This window comes from Bactrocera neohumeralis, chromosome 6 (assembly GCF_024586455.1).
Source record: "Bactrocera neohumeralis isolate Rockhampton chromosome 6, APGP_CSIRO_Bneo_wtdbg2-racon-allhic-juicebox.fasta_v2, whole genome shotgun sequence".
Classification (NCBI taxonomy): Eukaryota; Metazoa; Arthropoda; class Insecta; order Diptera; family Tephritidae; genus Bactrocera; species Bactrocera neohumeralis.
In genome coordinates, this window is record NC_065923.1 from 62624144 (window position 1) to 62647819 (window position 23676).

The window sequence follows — 23676 nt, forward strand, 5'->3', positions numbered from 1 at the left end:
AAAACTTTGCAATAGCACGGAAATAACAATAAAAGGAGGCTGAGTGTTCATATTGTTTGCTCAGCAATAAGATTTTATTTGCTTTTCCTTTTCGTTATAACTTTCAGGGTTGAATTTTTTGTGCAAATATGCTGTAGAGCTGTGTCAGTCTTCCTATAATATAATTCCTATAATATAACTAATGTAAATATGCAATTTTCACTCTCTTTACTCTTAAATGCTGGTTTGATATTTAATTTGGAAGTAGGGTTGCCAAATAAGAGAGAATTCAGCGAATGTTTTTGAAAATATGTTTATTCTAAAAGGTAAAGAGGATACTGAATAAAATAAAGTTTTGGAATAAATAGGTTCAAAATAATTGAGCAGTTGCTTATAATAATTATTAGTAAAATAGGTAAAATGAATAGAGAAGATTATGTGGCGCAAAATAAATTAAATTTTGTACTTTTTATGTCTCATCTCGCAGTTTAGAGCCAGTTGAAAATGCCAAGGTAAACCACGTCGCCATCCACAACATATTTCCAGAGGAGTGGAGATACTTTTCTTTCTCTGTTTCCAGTGGGTACCGAATCGAACTTTAAAGCTGACGTGCTTTCGTCCATTCGAACGTCATGACCTAGCTAGCGTCACATCTGTCTTTTTATCGGTCGGCGGAGCTATGTCAATGACACCGTATAACACATACAACTCATCGTTCCAACGTCTTTGGTACTCGACATCACCTTCAAAGTACCATAAATCTTCAGCCAATCTCTCGAAAACTCCTAGTGCAGTTTTATATTCTAGTACAGGAATAATGAGCGATTTAGGTATAGAGTTTAGTTTTGGTTCGTCGTGAGAGCACAGGGCGTAGAATTTGCCCGCGGTAAGGTATGCCTGTCGTAAGAGGCGACTAAAATCCAGTATGCACAGTCTGCTATTTGGTTGCCTCGAAATATCAGCGTAGTCTTGTCAGATATTAGGTTGTCAAAAAAGTCTTGCGGTAAATTCGTTAGTTGGCGCTGAAAGCGCGTAAGTTTTATTCGTCGCAATGCTATACCATTTTTGGAAAGCTCATTTCAGCTACGCGCTAAACTGGTACGTGTTTGATTGATTGTTGTTTCTTTTAAGTCGTTCGTGAGCTATAGCGTCGCAAACATGGAGCAAAATAAAGAGAAAATACGGCATATTTTACAGTACTACTACGATAAAAGCAAAAATGCATCTCAAGCCGTCAATAAAATTTGTGCAGTTTATGGACCCGATACAGTTTCCATTTCCACCGCACAACGGTGGTTTCAACGTTTTCGTTCTGGTGTAAAAGTGGTCGAAGATGCGCCACGCTCCAGGAAAAAATCAAACGCAAGATTGTCGCCCTGTCGCCGACTGTCATATAATTTGCAGCGGCTCTAAATAATAATTTGAAAAATCGCTGAATTGGTCGAAAGAGACCAGCATAGTAGCAGCCGTAGCATCGGTCAAGAGCTGGGCATGAGTCATCAAAAATTAATTTCAATTTCAATAAAAAAAAAAAAAAAAAAAATACCGCAAGACTCTTTTGGCAAACCATTATAATGCTAAGTATAATACTCAGACTTTGAATGAGATTCCTTCTATTTGAACTTCAAGCGACAAATATCATCAGTCATTGAGCTCAACTGATAGTAACAAAAGCTACTGACGGAGACTTAAATCTGGTACCTCGGAGATTAGTTAGTCCTTGGAGTTCAATCTGCTCATATGGTTTATTCCCTTGCGAGATTTGTGGTGGCTGTGGTTTAAGCCTAAGGGCAGGTAGATTTGAATACTCAATTAGTATGGGTGCCGAAGCACTGCCACAGCACTGCAGAGGTTTTAGGTCGGCCTCGAACCCGACCAAGGTGTAAGAGGTATCCCTTCCGTCTAGCTAATTAGAACCAGATAATACTTGCAACGCTGATCAACATATTGTTTTCATCTATGTAAAAGCACATGAGCTAAGGCCGTCGTCGGCAGGTACTGACGTAAACGACTGTTGTCAACCAAATTGTACATTTTTTTAATTGTTGTTGTTACTTAACTCTGCTTCTCATATTTTTTTCTCCTGCATCAGGTTGAAAAAATCAAACGCAAGAATTTCGCCCTGTCGCGGACTCATTCGCTATTGAACGACTCGGAGTTATCCTTAACAATACTGAGTACGCTTCTGGTATTGCCCAGCACAGCATCAGTTTACATAGCCATATAAGTTTTGCAGGGATGCCAAATTTTTACTGACTAAATTAAAATTTGCTAATCATCATTAAATCTAAAATGCGTCTTTTCGAGCATCCCTTTGGTAACCAAATCCCATTATAGAAAGCTCAAGTTTAAAACAACTTATCCAACGATTTTTGGAAGATGAATAATAATTTATAATTGATTATCTACCAAAAACCTTAGAGATTCCCAAGAATTCTGTAGAAATTGTTTCAATAGTTTATCTAAATTAATATAAAACTGAAAATATTATTATTTTCTACGGAGGCTGCTATATATATTTCTGGCCTAGGCAACACTAAGTGTTGCCAGGTGCAATCTGACATTTCCATTGGAAAGTTTGACATTTTTTAGCATAACATCACTCAGAACGTTTTGTCATTTAATCGTGAATTGTTTTATTTACAGGGAATTAAAAAATCATCTCGGCCAAAAAATGGAATTAACTCGTGAACATTTTCGTGTGATCATTTTTCACAACTTTCGACGTGGATTATCACGACAAGAGTGCATCGATGAACTAAAATCTTTGTATGGCTATGAAGCACCATCCTATAGCACTGTGAAAAACTGGTACAACGAATTCAATCGTGGCCGACGCTCGCTCAAAGACGAATTCCGTGAAGGTCGTCCAAAAACAGCCGTTGTGCCAGAAAACATCGATGCCGTACGTGAACTGATAATGCAAGACCGTCATGTAACATACCTTCAGATAGAGGCATGGCTATGCATTTCTCCCACCAGCATACATTCGATATTGCATGAACACCTGGCCGTAAAAAGGGTTTGTTCTCGTTGGATCCCGCACAATTTGACAATCGCTCAAAAAAAGGCTCGTGTGGATTGGTGTAAAGAAATGCTGAAAAAATACGATCGCGGTGCTTCAAAAGACGTTTATAAGATCGTCACAGGTGACGAATCATGGATCTATGCGTATGAGCCCGAAACAAAAAAGCAATCGAAAAAAAAAAAAAAAATAAAAAAAAAAAAAAACATTTTCGTTGATAAATATGCCTATTTACATTATTAGGCCAGAAATATATATAGCAGCCCTCGTATCTATTATGCAAATAATTCAAAAACTTCTCCAAGTTAAAATTTGTTAGGTCGAAAACTCTTACGAAACACAGTAAATCATTATAAAAAAATTTAAATGTTTATAAGGCACCTAATTTCTATTCAAATGATTTATAATTAAATTTTTAATAAATGTATATTTTAAATTTAAAATTAAAGCTAACAATAGTCAGAAAAAATTGTATAAGTTACAGTTATAGTTTTGAGTGCCTAAATTCCCAAAAATCGTTCAAAACACAACTTGCTAGTCTTATTTTTAAAACGAATTTTACACATTTTGTCAACTTTATTTGTACTATCAGTAAAAACAATAAAAAGTATTGCAGAGGCTTCGCAACTCTTTCGATATAAATAGCATGCTTATTTGCAGTAAATATAAACTATAGAGGAATTAAAAAGCAACCACATCTAGAATTTTTAAAGCTCTGCTCCAATATCGGCGGTTCCGGCAAATAAGCAGCTTCTTGAGAAAAAAAAGAAAGAAAGTTGCTGGTATGAATATGTACAGATAGACACACGGACATGCGGCACAAAATAATCACTCAAACGTTTAGATGTTAAGTTAAACTACAAGCGCAAGCAATAAATGCAGCATTTTTATTTCTCGCTACTGTTTGCATATATAGTATATGAAGGCTGGCTTCTCTGCTAGCTGCTGATTTGATTTCCAGTCGAAATGTTGGCTTGAATGCACATATAAGTCTATAATTGCTTATTTGCATGCGACAAATTGATTGCAAGATTGACAAGCAAGACACGATTCTACAGCTCTTCCTCCATCGTTGACATCACTAACAATTGCAAATATTTATAGAGCCACCACCCACTAAAGTGTGTGTCGTCAGTGCAATTATGGTATTGGTTGTTTACTATTTCGCAACTGATCTAATTACAATGCATATGTACGTATGAGTATAGAGTTACACTGAGAGATAAATACCGAAAATTTGTTATTTTGTCGATAAAAGAATTCCAAACAGAATCCAAAAGAAAGTTTGACCATTGCAATCGAGTTTGGATTACAATATGGATTTCTTTCTCTCTCAACATGAGTTTTCTCTACTGGATAGTGAGTTTTACTTTAACTTAAGGATAATTCCATACTAAATGAACTATTTGTTATCTTGTAAATTTTAAAAAATTCTGTGCTTAATAACTTATCATTTTGAGTATAGACATAGACCTTTGCAATGAATCTAATTAACAGAACATAACATTCGTGAGAATATCTGACATCAATCTATTGGGCTTTAACTTATATGACAACTCCGTGGTTCACTACCTATCTTTAGGCAACTGCCGTGGAGATAAACCGTCATCTTTTCTCTGTAAAGTTTACTACTACCATATAACAATTTTATTATTACTAAAATTCATATTATCTACTATACATACAATTATTATTTACAGATTGGTGGTTTATTCTGAAAAATTTGTGGCATTTCGTCTTTATTTTGGATAGTATGCCGGTGTCCTGCCATAGTTGACCTCCGTTAGGTTAGGTTAAGTTAGGTCACAGGGTTGACCGTAATCTACCGCAACACACTTTTTTGTTACCATTAATCTTATAAAATAACCAGGCGATAGAGAAGAAAGTGGCGAGATGATTGCACCTCGTCTCACTGCATACAGATTCAGCAAAGAGCGTCTAGTGTGCAGACAGAATATCCACAATTACAGCGAGATATATGTATAGTACTTTGCTAATAGCAAGTAATTCGAAGAACCTTTTAGGATTCACTCAGGGCAACAAGGATCTCGCAGTCACACAAGTTACGGACAGACAGAATATCCACAATTACAGCGAGATATATAGTACTATGCTAATAGCAAGTAATTCTAAGGACCTCTTAGGATTCACTCAGGGCAACAAGGATCTCGCAGTCACACAAGTTCCGGTTGTTGGCCAGCGCTTTTCGAGCTGAACGGAAGTCCAGAGCTAGAACATAAGAGGACATCGGAAAACCGACTCGCTTCCAATTGGAAGAAATTGTGGTAAGAGCGGCCTCTCCGACAAGCTCATTGGCTTTGCACTTTTGCACTCCTTGACTACATACTAGTTTTGAGCGCACAGTTCACGACCCCAAAGCCAGCATAGCTTTCCCTCCGTTATAGCAGTGAATACACACCTCTCTACCTTTATGATAATCATCTCCGCTTGAAAGACGGTACAGTGGTCTGGTAGCCTAAGACTGGAGTTCATGGGTGGCTTTCTACAAATAGTTGGCCTCAGTACTAAAAATAAATATTTAATATATTCATATAATAATCCCCCCACCTTTCTTGACCACTTATTTTAAACTATCACATCAGGTAGAAAAACGACGCTCAAATATGCTTATATTTCAAAACGTGGCAGGCAATTCGTTTTAAAGACGAATACAAATACCATATTGTATACATACATAATATAGCGTGTATGCTGCCACAAGCAATTCGCGTTGACCGCATACTATTTGATTCGCAATATAATTACTCTTTGCGGTTATATAAGCATAACAACGACGGAAAAACTTAATAATAACTGTAAAAGGAAAACAAATACGAGGATTGATATGTGTTTTTTCGGAGTTGGGACTATAAATTATGATATAAATTTGGCACTTATTTTTGAAAGTATGGCATATTTTCATTTTAAAAGCTTTTCAGAATATCTTACGGTCACATATTACTTTTTTTGTAGTGATTTAAAAAATTGTATGTGAATTAAAAATTTTTCTATGAACATTCTTGAGCTATTAATTTTCAGCATTTTGACGATATTAACTAAAATTATTTGCGATTGGGAAGTACCAATAAGCCGATAAAATCGCGTTCTATTGAAAAAAACTTCACCTGACTAAGAGATCGTCAGACAATCGAAAATTCTCTACCCCTCCTTTAGAGTGCGAACCTTAACTAGTATAATACTGTAAATGTTTCAAAACACTTCATACGATCGTTCTCAAGTTAAAAAGTACCGTTACAACACATACATATCTCTAGACTTTCAACCCACTGTGCCCAAAAAATAAGGTGACATTTGAATTTAAACTGCGCGCGTCGAAGGATTTGGAGAATTATTTTTTTTTTTTAGGTTGGTAGTACTGTCAGTCACATTTATGTCAAATTTCATGTCAAAATATTCATTAGTGTTTGAGATACTTGTCGTTTTGTGAGCTGCTAAAAGTGAGTTTTTCGTTTTTTGCGATTAACAATTAGAGAGATTGCTGATGAACTTGGCATATCGAAAGGCTCAGTCAATACCATTTTGAAGGATGTTTTGGGCCTCAAGCGCGTCAAATCTCGACTGGTACCGAAAACATTGAATTTTTTGGAAAAAAGGCGTCGCGTTGAAGTGTGTGAAACGATGCTTTCCGACTACCAAGGTGTCATGAAACGCATTATAACTGGCGATGAGACTTGGATCTATGCTTACGACCCCGAAACAACCGATCAATCGAGCGAATATCGTGCCAAAAGAGAGCCGAGACCAAAAAAATCGCGCCAAAGTCGCTCAAAAATCAAGGTCATGTTGACTGTTTTCTTCGATTATCGTGGTGTTGTGCATTATGAATTCCTTCCAACCGGTCAAACAGTCAACAAGGAATATTATTTGAACGTTATGCGTCGTTTGCGTAACGCTATCCGCCTAAAAAGACCGGAATTGTGGAAAGACAATTCTTGGTTTTTACACCACGATAATGCACCATCCCATACTGCCCTCGTAATTCGTGATCATTTCGCCAAAAACTCAACCCATATCGTTCCGCAACCACCGTATTCACCTGATCTGGCGCCGTGCGACTTCTGGCTGTTCACCAAGCTGAAAAGACCGCTCCGGGGACACCGTTTTTATACGATAGAGGAGATTCAAGCCGCAGCGAAGACGGAACTGAAGGCCATCCCGGAAAGTGACTTTGAAGGGGATGAAATTGATTTGGAAGAATAAATAAAGAATTTTCAAAATAAATACAATGTCACCTCATTTTTTGGGCACAGTATGCATTTTTCTCTTGTTAGTCTAGTGATGCAAACAACAGCCCTTGTATTAATGTCATTATTGCTATGATATTGCGATAGTATCAAGGTAAATATGGACATTTTTGCATGCAATACACGCGTATACATATGTACACACATATTTACTATATATTTTACATTGACAACTTACGGCAATGGACGCTGGCGCCTGCTGTTGACAGGCGTACCGGAGCTCAAGCCGCAAGCGCTTTGAATGACAGATATACAAATACACACAGATATGTACATACATATATGTGAGTATAATCTTGTATGCAGGCATATCCATTTTGAATTTGCATTTAAGCGCTTTCTGTCAAAATCGGATTATAGCTTACCAACTACATACTTACATGCAACCCTGATCATATTAAAAGTGTACCAATAGCGAATTTTGCTGAATTTTTTGCATACTCCATACAAAACTAACAACAACGGGGTTTAAATTACATATGTATGTATGTCCATATATAAAAATAAACACTAACCAATTTCAGAATTTCACCGACCCTTATCAAAAAAACTTTAACAAAGCACATAAAATTAGGTTGAACCCATTAGATTACGGTCTCGCAGGGGTTTATTTTATTAATTCTACACAAATTAACATGCCGTTGGTCAGCTTTGTATCATTATTGCTGTTTATATCATATTATAGAAGACCAAAAACAAACAAGCACAAGTAAGGAAAGGCAAGTTCGGGTGTTACAGAACATTTACTTATATAAAACTAAGGTGTTTTATAACTATATTTTACTTCCCAGCGTCAAAAATATGAAAAATAGCGAAAAAGGATTAGAATTCATTATATTAGGGATATGAGGTTTGGACCAAGGTCACTTGCCGACATATTCGATGTATGGTTTCTTAGAATAACGACAATCATTTCGGTATTAAACTATAGTAAATATGTATGTACGTTCTTCATAGGTCTACAACTTTGCTTCCGCTGTTTTTTTGTAAATTTAAGGCTTTATTGTATAAAAACGGTTACAAAAATGTTATTCAAAATATTGGCCGTCGCTAGCTACTACTTTTGACCATCTTTCTGGCAGCATGCGTATTCCGTGGCGGAAGAACTCCTCATCTTTCGAGTCGATCCAAGTATCAATCCAATTTTTGACTTCTTCATAAGAACTGAAGTGCTCGTTAGCTAGACCGTGTGCCATCGATCGGAACAAGTGGTAGTCAGATGGAGCAACGTCTGGAGAATACGGCGGATGGGGTAAGATCTCCCATTTCAGCGTCTCCAAATATTTTTTGACCACCTTTGCGACGTGAGGCCGAGCATTGTCATGCTGGAGAATGACTTTATCGTGTCTTTCCTCGCACTGTGGCCGTTTTTCTTTTAGTGCTCGGCTCAAACGCATCAATTGCGTTCGGTATCGATCTCCTGTGATGGTTTCACTTGGCTTTTGCAGCTCATAATATATCACCCCCAGCTGGTGCCACCAAATGCAGAGCGCCGTGAATGTTCGGTTTTGCCGTCGACGTGGAGACATGTCCAGGCTTTCCCCATGACTTTCTTCGCTTAGAATTATCGTAGTGGACCCATTTTTCGCCGCCAGTTACAATGCGATGTAAAAATCCCTTTCGGTTGTGCCTTTGAAGCAGCTGTTCACATGCAAAGAAGCGCCGTTCGACATCTCTTGGTTGCAAGTCGTAAGGAACCCAGTTTCCTTGTTTCTGAATCATCCCCATGGCTTTGAGGCGTTTTGATACGGCTTGCTGTGTCACTTGCAACGATTCGGCCAATTCCTCTTGGGTTTGAAACGCATCTTGGTCGAGTAATGCTTCCAATTCAGCATCTTCGAAAATTTTCTCCCTTCCACCACCATGCCGCTCTTCGACTTCATAATCACCATTCTTAAAACGTTGAAACTATTTGCGACATGTTCTTTCACTTAGGACAGCCTCACCGCACGTATCCGAAAGCATTCGATGAGTCTCAGCCGCACTTTTCTTGGAATTAAAAAAAGAAAAGCAAAATTTTCCGCAAATGTCGAGAATTCGGCTCAAAAAGTGACATTTTCAGTTGAGAATAAATTTTGGATGCAAACAGATCTCTACAAATATTTTGTTGGGTTAATGTTGACACAAATGTCCAAAATTGATATAAAACGATTTAATCGACCAGTGCTTGACCCTAGAGACATCTATTGCAAAACGGCGGAAGCAAAGTTGTAGACCCTATATATGCTCGGTTAAATTTGCTAAGTTTTAAAATTTTTATATTACATACAGGTAGTTATGTGGCAACTCAAGACAGTCTTAACGCAATTTTATCCATTTTATGCACAAAATATACTCTGTTATTAAAAACCACGCTATTTCAACTTTAGTAAGATAACTCACATGTTGACCGATACAGTATTCGGTATAAAATCAGCCGGCAGTTTTGAAATTTTTTTATTAATTATATGGTGTCTAAATATTCGGTATATATAGGCTGAACAGTTTTAGTCCGATTTGAATAATTTTTGGTCATAAGCTAGCACATTTCAAGAGCACTATTCGTTTTTTGGACCAATTATTTTTAGGTGATACTAACAACAAGTTAGGTGAACAAAACTATTAGACTCTGTAGCAACATGTTATAAGAGTATAATAAACAAAGTTTTAACCATTAAGTGTTAATAAAAGAAAGTTAAGACATACAAACGAGCAAGGAAACCCTAAAAAAGATTCTACATACACCGAAAATCGAAAGTAAACAATTTTTCTGGCAAATAAATCAAACGCAAATACCGTTATGTTCGTATGCCAACAATCAGTGATAGACAGCGTGCTTGATAAGGACATTTGACAAGGATAACAAAGGAATTTCGTGTGTACAACCGACAATGGAAAAAACTTACAAACATATAAATACAAATAATTTGATTGCCATAGAGGGAAATAAATAAAGTTTTTCACGGAAATAAAAAAAATTATATAAAAGCGCAGCAATAAACAGGATAATGAGGTTCCCATTTTCCAACTTTTGTATACAAAACAAACACAACATCCTTAATATTTTGATAAATGCTTAATAATGGATATGGTAAAAAGAAATACAAATCACATTAAATAAAAGGTTTTAGTTTGCAAAGTTAGAATAATCCGTTAATGATCAAATATTCAACCTTTCGTTTCATAACTTGTTAGCATATTGAAAGCAATTTTTAAAAGGCCAATGCTTAGTACGTTGGAGGCAATTTTTAAAGGCACTTTCATAGACACCATTGTTATTATTGATGAAAGACTTGGCTATTTGATTTTCACAAAATCCTCTTGAAGGAAATGTTTCTACAGCAAAAACATTCGCCGTAGACAATAACTGTTAGTAAATACTTGATGCCAGTTCCGAACTATAAGGTGCTTGCATGACAACCTGCCAACCAAACTCGCAGAGGCTCAGTCGAACCCCTATTGATGTGTGGCGCCTGGCCCTAAAGAAACTTCTCCCATTAGTCAAAGCTGACCGCTTCTGCGCGTTTGTTTCCTTCAGATAGTTCAGTTGTTGACAGTACATGTCCGATTCACTGTGAATCCCACCAAACACATAGCAAAACCTGCTTGTTCATTAATCCCTTTTACCACCACTATACATCCGCTTCATAAGTGTATAGATTTGGTTGCGATACAGCAACAAATTCACACATTGAAATTCGGTCCATAAGTTTTTTGAGTTTACTAACATTTAACTTATCAGCTTGGACAGCAAACTTAGCGGAATGCAGTTGAAAGCCACAGCAAAATTTGGCGTTGAAAGACCTTCATTCACCGTTACAATATCAGCACTATAAACACTATTCACATTTTCAGCCGCCTGAAAGAATACTGAGTTAAGCAATCACAAAAAAGTCTGAGTAGTTTTTTCAGTACGAAATATTATCTTATTAACGCCATATAGCGTAATCCGATCGACATAAACAACCTTAGATACAACTACCAAAGCCATCTTTTGGAAAAATAATGGATTTCGTTTTACTAGATCTTATATAAAGTCCAACAACAGTTTATTGGAAGCATTGAAATAATGGGTTGTCAAAAAAGTCTTGCGGTATTTTTATAGAATTTTTTTTTATTGAAATTGAAATTAATTTTTAATGACTCATGCCCAGCTCTTGACCGATGCTACGGCTGCTACTATGCCGGTCTCTTTCGACCAATTTAGCGATTTCATCGCAATTTTCGACGACAGCCCTTCCAAAGCGTGGCGCATCTTCGACCACCTCTACACCAGAACGAAAACGTTGAAACCATCGTTGTGCGGTGAACATGAAAACGGTATCGGGTCCATAAACTGCAAAAATTTTATTGACAGCTTGAGATGCATTTTTGCCTTTAAAGTAGTAGTACTGTAAAATATGCCGTATTTTCTCTTTATTTTGCTCCATGTTTGCGACGCTATAACACACGAACGACTTAAAAGAAATGACAATCAATCAAACAGGTGTTAGCGCGTGAAATGAGCTTTCCAAAAAGGTATAGCATGACCCGATGCGACGAATAAAACTAGAACTATGCGCTTTCAGCGCCAACTAACGAAAATACCGCAAGACTTTTTTGACAACCTATCTATATCATGGCAGAAAGCAGACAATCAGGCAACAGCCTGATCTTCATAAAAACATGAACTTGTTATACTTCCTGTTAATAATGCATTTTTTCTGCCCCGATTGAGATAGCGAAACTTTTCTTGCTTCATTTTAGTAATATTATTCCCTACTACCTCTACTTTCTCTCGTTTGCATATTCATCAAAAGCGAGGAAGACTTCGACTGAAATACCACATATGAAATGATAAAGTTTGTGCGTTTTAACATTTCGTTACAAAATTGAAGCCATTACATATGGTACTGGTGCTTTGGTCTCTCTACCATTGCAATATACACTCAAGATCAAGTTTGATCCGGACTGGTTCAAGCGATAAATACTTTTTTTCTAGATTGGTACAGCCGTTTTTATGCTCCTTTGAAGTATAATCTCCATAGGTCAATAAGTATGTGTTTGGCTGCTGTTCTGCTTTTATCTTTTGTAAAATTTGTTTGTTGAGTATGGTTAAGTAAACGCACTTTTTAAATAAGTAGTACTCGTATCATAGCAATTATTTAAAAAAATAGTTAAAGAACTATTATCGAAATATGCAGACCCATATATATGTACATGCAAATAAACATTGCTACCAGCGCAGCTTGACTCCATCTTTGAACAACACATTGCCTTGCATCTTGACAAAACTGAGAAGCTGCAGTAAATGAGACCAAAGCGAATAAGACCTTGAAAACAGTTAGCGTTAGAACGTAAAAATCCGGAATATTGAATACTGAAAAAAAAACTTATATCAGATCCAAAGTTTTTGTAAAATGGATGACAGACGGCAGCTAAGCGAGTTTGAATACTCTCATAAACAGCTCGAGAGATTGTCCTTTTTATAATATTTTCAATGAAAATTGATAGAAGATAAACATTACGGTTGTTAGCCGACCAATTTTTACCAAACCATTTTTTATTACAAAAACATATCAACACATTATTTTTAAAACTGCATCATAACATAGAAGTTTTATTGATATTATATTGAGAATTTGATAAACAGCTGTCAGGGTTGCTTGTATTTCATTCACAATAGATGAAAATTGGCCATTTTTAACAATGTTGCCAACGAAAATCTCACAAACTCCCTAAAATTTTAAGAGTTATTTTTGGATTCAGCAACGGAGTTAGCTGTGGTAACTCCTGAATTAATCCCGAAAAATGCAATTAATCTGGTTTAACGCTGCCGTCTGTCAATGCTATAAGACACAAAACAGATAAGTTAGAACGTAAAAATTATGAATAGGAATATTGAATATTCTGGATGAAAATATATACAGATTTCTAGTATCTGCAGTTTATTCAAAATGGATGTCGATACGTAAGTTTACTGTTTTATACAAGTATACCATTGTTAAATAATGCTATGAGAGATTGCGATTTTTCTGCTATTTGTGACATGCTCATTGACTTAATCTCGCAAATGGGCGTATCTACAATATTTGGATCCCAGAAAAGCTAATGGATATACATATAAAAAGTTTTTTCATAAAAGAGAGCGGCACGGTCTACGAAAACCAGTTAGAAGTCTAATTTTAATATACAGATATTCGTACATATGTATGCTGCAGAAATGGAGACGGTGAAAAGTCGAGATGTTCTAAAGAAACACTAAACATTATTTTATGAAGTTTTTCCTCTCTAAAATGTTAGTTGTCGGGCTTTTTCTTCTAGTTGTGGTTAGATCTTTGACTAGGAGAGCAAATCAAGCCGCAAAAAAGGCTTTAACGTCTTATCACTAAAGACTAAAGAGACCTCCATATAATATGGGCAAAGTATCCTCCCCAATTTTTAAATTCTTTGAGATAGAGCTTGAAAAACTCCTGCTTTTAGATTACGTAGCTGTCTGTAGACGCAGCAATGAGGTAGCCTCAGCGTGCATAGCACGATACTTGAATTTATAAAGGTGTTAGGACTATGTAAGTTTTAGTGAAGTAGAAGATGACATAATAGTACATAAGTCAAAGTGCAAAACTCAATAACATTATATTCTATCTATATTCTATAATACTGAGAAGACCTTAACTCTTTCCGGGGAATCACTCATCTTCTCTAATATCAATCAGGAAAAAATTGCAGAAGATTAGCCACAAATTCCCGCAAAAACATTTATCAACAAAAGTGACTTTGTAATCGCGCCGCTCTGCAGTAATAATATATTAATGGTCCAAATGAAAAATTAACTTCATATAATTTCTCCAAAAGTGTAAATATATAGTATAATATCTGAAGATAAATCGCCATCAAGCCGTAAAGCACACGGAGTGCGGATAACTCGTCATGAATAAATTACTGGGGTAACACCAATATGAGACGAGCGCACTCGTGCGGTTTCATCTAGCTAGACAAATTCGCTTTGTCTCCACGAGTGGTCAGCCGTCTGCCACGCTGACAGACCCTCCACACACTAACAACACTCAAACGCGACATTTTCTTACTGTTTGAAAGTGTGTGTGTGTGTGTGAGTATATGTATGTAAAGAATAATCGCAGTGACTACTAAGTACTGCTGTTGCCGTCGCGCCACCCATTGGCTGTTTCGTCAGTGCGACCGCAAAAAAGTATGTCATCTGCATTTATTTTGCATTATTTACCATTCATTTATTCATTCATACAAATATAATATACTTATGTATATATATTTTTTTTCGTTTCACAACACTATTCTGCGAAAATAGCTGCAATGCATGCAACGCGTTGACGTGACTGCTGCAACATTACTTTGGTGTGGTTCAGCTGTCGCAGAGCAACAAACTGCGCTGTATGAAATAAAATATGAGTGCATTGAAGTACACACACACATACATATATACATATATACACATATATATATATATATATATACATACACACTTTCCTTTCATGCAATCGAGCTTCGGGTCCTCAGCATTCAGCGTGGTAAACTTCTCGTCCTTTTGTCGGGTGTTGCTGCGCAACGAATTTCTCTTTCATTCATGCTGCCAATGACTCATCACTCGTGTATTGAAATTTTCCATACAATTTTCATGACTGCATAGGTGTGTGTGTAGCCTCTTTTTGTCGTATACATATTTACATATTATTTTAATATTTTTTCCTCTTCCTAATTTTTTACTTTTTTATTCTTCTCTCGTTGCAGTGCACTCTTTGCCTCACTTAACGGTATTGAGTCTATCCGGTTGCAGTAAACTCACCGATGACGGCGTCGAATTGATAGCCGAAAATCTGCAGAAGTTACGTGCCCTCGATTTGTCTTGGTGTCCGCGCATAACGGACGCATCGCTGGAGTATATTGCCTGTGATCTGAATCAGCTGGAAGAGCTGACGTTGGACAGGTAAGTTTGAAGAAACATGAAAATTTATAATCAGATTATCAAGAAATGAAACAGCTACTACGGAATAGTCTACACTCCCGTTTAATAACTCGATTTTATTCGGACTAAATATTTTTACGTCTAAGAATGGAAAAAATTTGCTGGATAACAGAGCTCTCGCAGTACAAAACTTTCGCATACCAAAATATTAATTACAAATTTGTCCAAAACGTTCTTTCGATCGCTTTAGAATGTCATTTATCGCAACCAACCCCAAGGAAGAGGATCGAAAATTATTTTGTGCATTTTTGGATGTTTTCTTGTGTAAAAACCTTTTTGGCCATCCACTGGGTCGTTCGAATTCGGTTCTCCTATGACTTGCTACAAATGTTAGCTTCGCAGAATCCAAACAAAAATTTTCAAGCTAAACTTTGCAATGGATAGCATTTATCGGCAATATCGAAACATTATTTTTCCTAACACAAAAATTCTCAATTCTAATCGCCGTAAACTTTGAAAGGTTCATTTTTGCAAACCCTGAAGTGACATCTAATTTGAACAGTTAAATGAGTGCCAAGAGCTGCAGATATTCAGAGCACTTTCAGTTGTTTCCAATAGCATTCCCTTACCTTCAATACTCAGTTAATATTTAACAAAAATTTCTATAACTAAAGTCTAGTGGTTCCGGTTGAATTTTTAGTATAATCTAAAGATAAACCAGCAGTGACATTGATAAGCTTCCGACCTCAGGCCTTCAGAGAGTATTGAAATATTATATAAGACGTACGTTAACACGAAATTATCTGCTATTGAGGGGCAAAAAAAAGTTTAAATATCTTGAGGAAAAATTTGAGAGAGTTTTCAACAAAAAATTTGAAAATGTACAAATATATTGGAGGTTTCGTGCTTCAAAACCTTAGTCCATAATTGCCTAAGGTTGTACTATATAACCATACTAGAATAGTTATCAGATGGCAAAGGGATTTTTTTTATTATTCCAAATAATTGTTAACTAAACAAAGTTCCTAGAAAAAAAAGAATTAAATTCAACTTTGTTCGAAGTCTGGAGCATGAAGCATTTTTGATATGTTATACGAAAGATTTTGTCCTCATGTCCTTTTGTCCTACTTTATCAGAGAAGTTGACAAATTTATTTGTTCCAACGTCTCTTTGGTATGATTATGGAATTCTCGATCTTCAAAGCGTGCGTTAAGATCGTAAGATCGCAACAGTTTCATATCGAAAACCATTTCGAATATTTGCTAAAAGTCGACATAAGAAGCTTACATCTTGGAAGCATACAATTTTCGGATCTCAAGACTACCAACGCGCATACATTTGTCTAAAGTTATGAATTAGCTACCGTGCTAAGGTTTTCACAGATTGACTTGAATAGTCCAGTCATTATAGTAAGTTCACCTCGGAATTCGATATACCCATTTATATGTCTGTAAATACTTGTATATTGACACCCTAAAGTTGTCTCAAAACCAACATATGGTAGGGTATATCGAATTCCGAGATTCTTACCTAATTTAAGCTTAAATGACTGGACTATGAATACGAGATGACATTTCATATGTTCGAATTCTGCCTACTACGAGTCCAACTGTGATATAACTTTGGCTTAACTCTTATATTACACACCACATACTGTACATCAAACATGAGAAAGTCGCCTTAAGCTTAGATAAACCAGCCAATTTCTATTTCAAACATCAATGAAAAATCACTTTTTTTGCCTCCTTCCATCTTTTCAGATGCGTACACATCACCGACATCGGTGTCGGCTACATCTCTACCATGCTCTCATTAACCGCACTCTTTCTACGCTGGTGTTCACAAGTGCGTGACTTCGGACTACAACACTTATGCTCCATGCGTAATCTACAAGTACTATCACTAGCCGGCTGTCCATTGCTCACCTCCTCCGGCCTATCCAGTCTAATACAGCTGCGTCATTTGCAAGAACTCGAGCTGACCAATTGTCCGGGAGCCTCACATGAGTTGTTCGATTACTTGAAAGAGCATTTGCCACGCTGCTTAATCATTGAATAATACGTTTACGTAGCTGCAACGTTAATTGCATGTGCCATAAGCACAAATCCGCAGGCGTGGAGCAGTTTATGGAGTTGGACATACACTTGCAACTTCGTCACAGCTAATGATACATGTGTTGCTACATATGAGCTATGGCTCGCAGAGAGCGGCAAACGGCAGTTGGTTCTGAAGCTGGCATTCATGTGCATATAAATTTTAAGCTGGTAAAAAATTGCTCTGAAAAATTTATGAAAAAAATGTATACATACTTGCTATACACACTGTTAAAAGATGAATGTTGAAAAATATCACCAAAGGTGTACACGAAATGATTATTTTTTGTTTGAAAAATATGTTTGCAATGTTTATTTGAATTTTCATTATCCTTTGATAAGCGAAAAAAATATATGTATACTTAAATTCCAAACTTTTGTGTAAAAATAAAGAAATGCAAATATATTCTTCAAGCATTAAATGACAGAAATAACTGAGTACACAAATGTTCTTGCGTAATTTTCCTAAAACTTGGTTTACAATTTTCATACAACAACAACTATGTTGAAATATGGTAAACTGAGTAATTTAAAATAATCTAATCTAGTATATTTATATTATTGCTAAACAATGCCGATGTTCCTCAAACTAAAAATAATTATAAAAATAAAACAATTTTAAGAATAATATTTAAATTTTCTGCAAACAAAAGTCATGCAGGTTTCTAAAGAATAAATTTTAATCAACTTTGAACACTGTTGCCATAATTAATTATAAAAGTTTTAAGTAGTGCATATGCAACTATTTAACGGTTAAACAAATATGCTTACGAAAATTTCAAATATCATTACTTTTAATAATTGTTATTTTTTATAATTTTTTATTTTACTTGGTATTTGTTATTTTGTTTCATCATTTTATACTTTATTATTTGATTTTTTTTAAATATTTCTAATTTAATTTTCAAATATTTTTTAGTTTATTTTTCATATATGTATATATTTTCATCTTATCGAAATCCGCCTTAATATAGGCTTCTTTAAGATTGTTATAGTGTGGAATATGGTAAAATTACATGACTGTGTAGCGAAATGACAAAAAATCTGTGCGAAAAAAATTTATATGCTTAAAATTTTACATTAATTTTAATTTTAAACATTTAATTTTTATATAATATATACTGTATTTTGTGGAGCTATGTGCTTGTAACATTTTTGTGAGAAAAAGTTAGTTATTTAATTAGCAAAAATTTTAATTTAATACTAATTTCTACGGCTATTGTGATTTTGAACGGCCATTGATACAAGAAATATACGAATGAGCTCAAGCGGTACTTTCGAAAATGTTAAAACCAATTTTTTTAATATTAAACCTGTGTCTCGAACAAACACGCTTAAAATCGCGAAACTTTATTAAGAACTAATGTAAAAATTCATTCAATATGGATAATAACATATTATTATTAGTTAAATTCGCAACTTTTTCAGTCTGCTACCTCATTTCACTTTTTATGATTACTATAATTGAGCCAGATGTGATTGAAGGCAAAGCTCTCGAATTATTTTATGAACTGCAAAGACATATTTTGTAAATTCTCATAAGAATATATACTCCGCTTAAGACTGTTATGTAGCTCATACTTTACGCGAAACTTTTAAGGATCACTTAAGCTTTCACGAAAGAAGCTTGCAAAAAAACGAGCTTTTTGAAGTTTTTAAAAACATGCACGCTTTCACAACAAGAGATGTGTTTTGCATATACAACACAGAGACCTGTAAAACACTTTTACTTTATGCAAAGCATTTTAAAGATTTTAGAATCACTTAAGCTTTCACAAAAGGAGCTAGTTTTTATTTGTATAGCGTGTGACTTTAAGCAAATTTCACTTTAAGTGAAAGCTATTTAAATATGACGGCTGTCACATAAAATTTCTGTAGAAAATATATGTGACCTGGTCTACGAAAAGGGAGCTAACGTGCGAAAACTAGTTTTCTGGGAAAAGCTGTTAAAAATAATCGTCAGTTTCTCGTTATCTCATTAATTGTTCTCCTTTTTTTTTGACACCTAAGCCCCCTTTTCGTAGACCAGGCCACATATTTTAAAGAATACACCACTTTAACTGAATGTCTGTAAATTAGTTGCTTTAAGTTAAGCTTAGTTTCCTTTGTTAAATTCAGTACTGTGATTTAATGTTTTAAATTAGAATGCAAAAAAGCTCACGAATAATATTATAATAATTTATATATATAATATTTATTTACATAGAGAGTTTTATAAAACATGTACCTAACCGCTGCAGAATCTAATTATGATAGAGATAAACCCTCAGGATCATATTCATAGGGTTTAATTTCCAGCCAAAATGGACTAAGTTGAAGTTGGATGGGTCAAAACAAGCCGCTTTTGGAGTTTCGTATTCAAAAGCGGCCTATATTGCTTAATATTTGGGTGTATGACTCGGCTGTGGCATTCAACAGAAAATTGGTTTATTTTACGGGTTACATTAGAAAATTATACTAAAACGTGACATAATATCAGCAACAAATAGAATACCGCAATGATTGATAAAATAATATGGAGTTTCAATAAAATATTTATTTATTTTTAGTAAGCTTCAATTTTCATTACATTAAGTTAGTTAATTTTAGCATTATCAATCACCGAAGTTCCACGAAAAGTAATAAATCCGCCCACTTAATTGATATTCATAAAAAGAATTAAACAATGACATACGAATATGTATGTATGTAATACAATGTTTAAACTTCTACACTAAAAAATACAATAGCTGCAGCTGACAACAGATACAACAGATACTATACGCATATGTAATTGTCAATAGCTGTACTGAAATGATCATGATGAAAGCTATAATTAGAAGCTAAAGAGCTTTCACCTTCAGTAGACCTTTCGGCACTAAAACAATAACTTTGAAATATTACCTGAAAGCTTTTTGACTCGACCAAATTAATTAAAAACAGTTAAGGAGCTTTCACCTTCATAAAAGTTTCCGAAAACTAAAACAAAACTCAGTTTGAAATAATGCCCGAAAGCTTTATAAACTGTTTTTTTTTTCAAAAGAAATAAGAAACATAGCGCCAGAGCTTTGATTTCCATTACAGCTTTCAAATCATTTAAAAATATAATTCAATAAATATTTAAAATAAAAAAAATTTAACCACATTTTTAATTTTATTTATAAAAAAATTAGTTCCGTTTTTTAAACAATTAATTTGAGTTTTTTTTAAATTATCACTTCTTCAATACTTTGTCTAATGAAACAATAATGTAACTGAGGAACGACTTAAATTTTGACGCTCTAGAAAATGCTTTGAAAAGGCGCTTGCAATTTAGCTTTAACTCTTTAACGCTGTTCTTTTAAAACTTTACTACACTCAAAAGTATAAATTGTAAAATACTCAACTACAGACGAAAGAAAAATTCAAAGCAAAAACTGCAAAATAAATTTTATGAGTAGATACTAGCAATGAAAATAGTTGACGAAAAATAAAATATTTTCTAATGGCATAAATTCTTAAAAAAAAAAGTAAAAGTAAAAATCGAAATAACTTTATTGAGAACAAGTTATGCATAACTTTGTTAAAATAAAAAAAAATCGAATTTCATTGTAATAACACATACAAAAACATGAAAATACTTCATTTTAGTAAATTTAATGCCGAGAAAACTTGTAAATTATCTTGAACATAACGAAATGATAATCCAAAATTGTGAACGCGCTAAAGCACGAGAGGAGTGTAAAAGCTTAATCGAAAAAGAATGTGAACCAAATGTTTACATAAAATAGAACAAATTGACATATGGCTACAAATAAACAAATAAATAAAATTAATTTGTAAAAAAAAATAAAAGAGAGCAAGCATTAAGACCGTATTAAATAATAAAAGCGAGAAAAGCTACATTTTTATATGCATGAAAAAGCTTTAAAACTTTGCCGTAGATTACCAAAAAACAAAGCGTAGTTACTTGTAGAAGAAAACATACCAAAGGAGTTGAATATACGAAATATAACAAACTCTTAGCTAGAAAATGGAAAATTTACGAAACAACAGATTAAAATACCGAAGCAAAAAACTGTGGAAAAATGTATGGGAAATGAAAAAAAATATAAAGATTTAGTAGACAATGAAAGAGGTCGAAAAGCGCGTACCAAAGAATGTAATAAAAATTAAAACAACAGGAAATAGGTAGAAAGTAAAAGACACAAAGTGGAAGAAAGCTGAATAAGAAACAAGAAGAAAGATAATTTTAATAGTAAAGATGACAAAATATATATGAAAGATTGTACTTTAAAAGAAATAGCCGTCTGAGGTTAGAAATGGAACTCAAAATAAAAAAGTGGGTGTATTGGAACAGATCTATCTATACAAAAAAAAAGTGGAAACAATTGAAGCTGAAAATTGCAAGCCAGAGAATGTAAATAAAAAATAAGTAAGCAAATAAATTAATTAATATCAATGTCAAAACAAAGTAAACTAGCCAAAACAGGTGAGTTCCCAGAAAAAAAATCTATGTAACCGGAACCAAATACATATATATCCGGCCAAGCAACAACAACACAGTAGCAACACTCAAAATTATTTCAGGAATTTTTATGCTGCTACAACAACAACAACTAAGAAAATATACAGAAATCTAGCAAAATTATGAGCAACTAAACCAAATTTGGAAAAGCAAGTATACAAAATACAGTGACAAAATTATTTGAAAAAAATATGTATATGTTAATAAATAAAAACAGATGTTAAACAATAAAAAGAAACAGAGCAAAACTCTAAAATAAATAAAGACAAGTAGAGAGAAAGAAGAGAAACGGAGCTAAGAAAATAAAAAATCAGAGAGAAATCAGAAAAAATCTAAATAAGCTAGATTTTGCGATGCACAAAAGCTCAGAAGATAAAAAATTAAAACACTGATAAAAAGCGGCAAAATCGTGATAAAGAAAACTAAAAATGGTGACAAGATTTTTAAGAACGTATGATGGAGCTGAAAATAAATGCATAATTAGTGAAACAAGAAGTAATATTAAACAAATATCGCAACTTAAGGGATAATGTGCAAAAATAATACATAACAAGCATAATTACAAAAATAAAGTACTAATCTACTAACAAAAACAACATAGAACACTGAGTCATGTATGTATGTATGTAGTTTAAAAAATAAAAAAACATTAAACTTGGCAATTGATATTAAACAAATTAACTTTTAGCATAAACAAAACTAAATTGTAATATAAATAATAACTTTATAGTCTAGAATGGGCACACATTATTAAAGAATAGAAATATACATATATACAAAATATTACGAAAAAAATTCTATTAAATTAAACTAAATGTGAGGCGTTATTACTGATTTTCTAAGCTAAATTGTGCAATACACATTAAAGTGCAAACCTTTTTAAGCTAAATATAATTTAATAACTAAAACATACTTTTAATGAATTTGTTTATAAAATATTTATGTATGTGTTATGTATTTACTTTGGTGTGTGCAGACAGCATAATTGTAAATGTAGCGTTAAAAAATTAGTTGTGTAAAAAAATGCAAGAAAATATTATTAAGTGAATTAAAAGGTAAAAAGATTAAAAAAATATTCAAAACTTTTAAATTATGAAGATATTATGTCGTATAAAATGTACAAGTGTTGAAAACGGAAAAATATGTATTTAAAGCGCCCTTCAACAAACAAAAAATTATATTGCTTTGTACTTTAAAAAGAAAAAGCTAAAAAAATTGAATACGTACATATTGTATGTATACAAAATTTTGAAAAAATACTCTGTTTTTAAATTAAGTACCAAAAAAGCAAACAAAAAAGAATATTAGTAAGCAGCTATGATAAATATTGTCTCAACTTAAGTAAAAGCATGCAAAGACCACAAATGATATGCGAATTTGAAAATAAAATATTTCAAAATGAAAAATCACCGTAGTAAAATATTGTTTTCATTTAGAGGGACGGACTGGGTTATGGGTTCACTAAAAAAGCCAATCAATTCATTATATTAGTTCAATCTAACCATAAAAAGTAATGAATGTCCAAGTTCGAGCGTTTCCGACCATTTTATGATCTTGCAACTTGTAAAGATCAAAGCCGGCGATTTCATAAATTTGTTTCAATGACTTGTTTTGACGGATCATGCGTAAGTTGTGTCAAGCTGTCATGTCATGTCATTATTGTATAATATTCGGCCGACCGTGTATACTTGTATCTAAAACCTTAACTAATATAACTAATGTTAGGATTTTCGAACAACCGATTGTTTTTTAGTATGTGGCATGTTAATAGCATGCGGTATCCGTTCCCACGACAGTCGGGTCTACGAAACCGGAACGGACCCGGATTTTTATCCGGCCAAGGACTGTCAACTCGGCAGAATTTCTGCCGTTACAAAAACAACAACAACAACAGCATGCGGTATTGGGAAAAATAAATAAAATCAGGT

General features: G+C 34.1%; 1 protein-coding gene across 1 annotated transcript in view; it reads left to right on the forward strand.

Moving 5' to 3' along the window:
• LOC126763159 (F-box/LRR-repeat protein 16) overlaps nt 1-23168 on the forward strand; it is a 198259-nt gene extending 175091 nt beyond the window's left edge. The window contains exons 5-6 of the mRNA XM_050480416.1: nt 14995-15190; nt 16930-23168. Of these exons, the coding sequence (XP_050336373.1) occupies nt 14995-15190; nt 16930-17227 (494 nt within the window). The 3' untranslated portion in view covers nt 17228-23168. The remainder of the gene's footprint in view (nt 1-14994; nt 15191-16929) is intronic.
• The last annotated feature ends 508 nt before the right edge of the window (nt 23169-23676 follow it).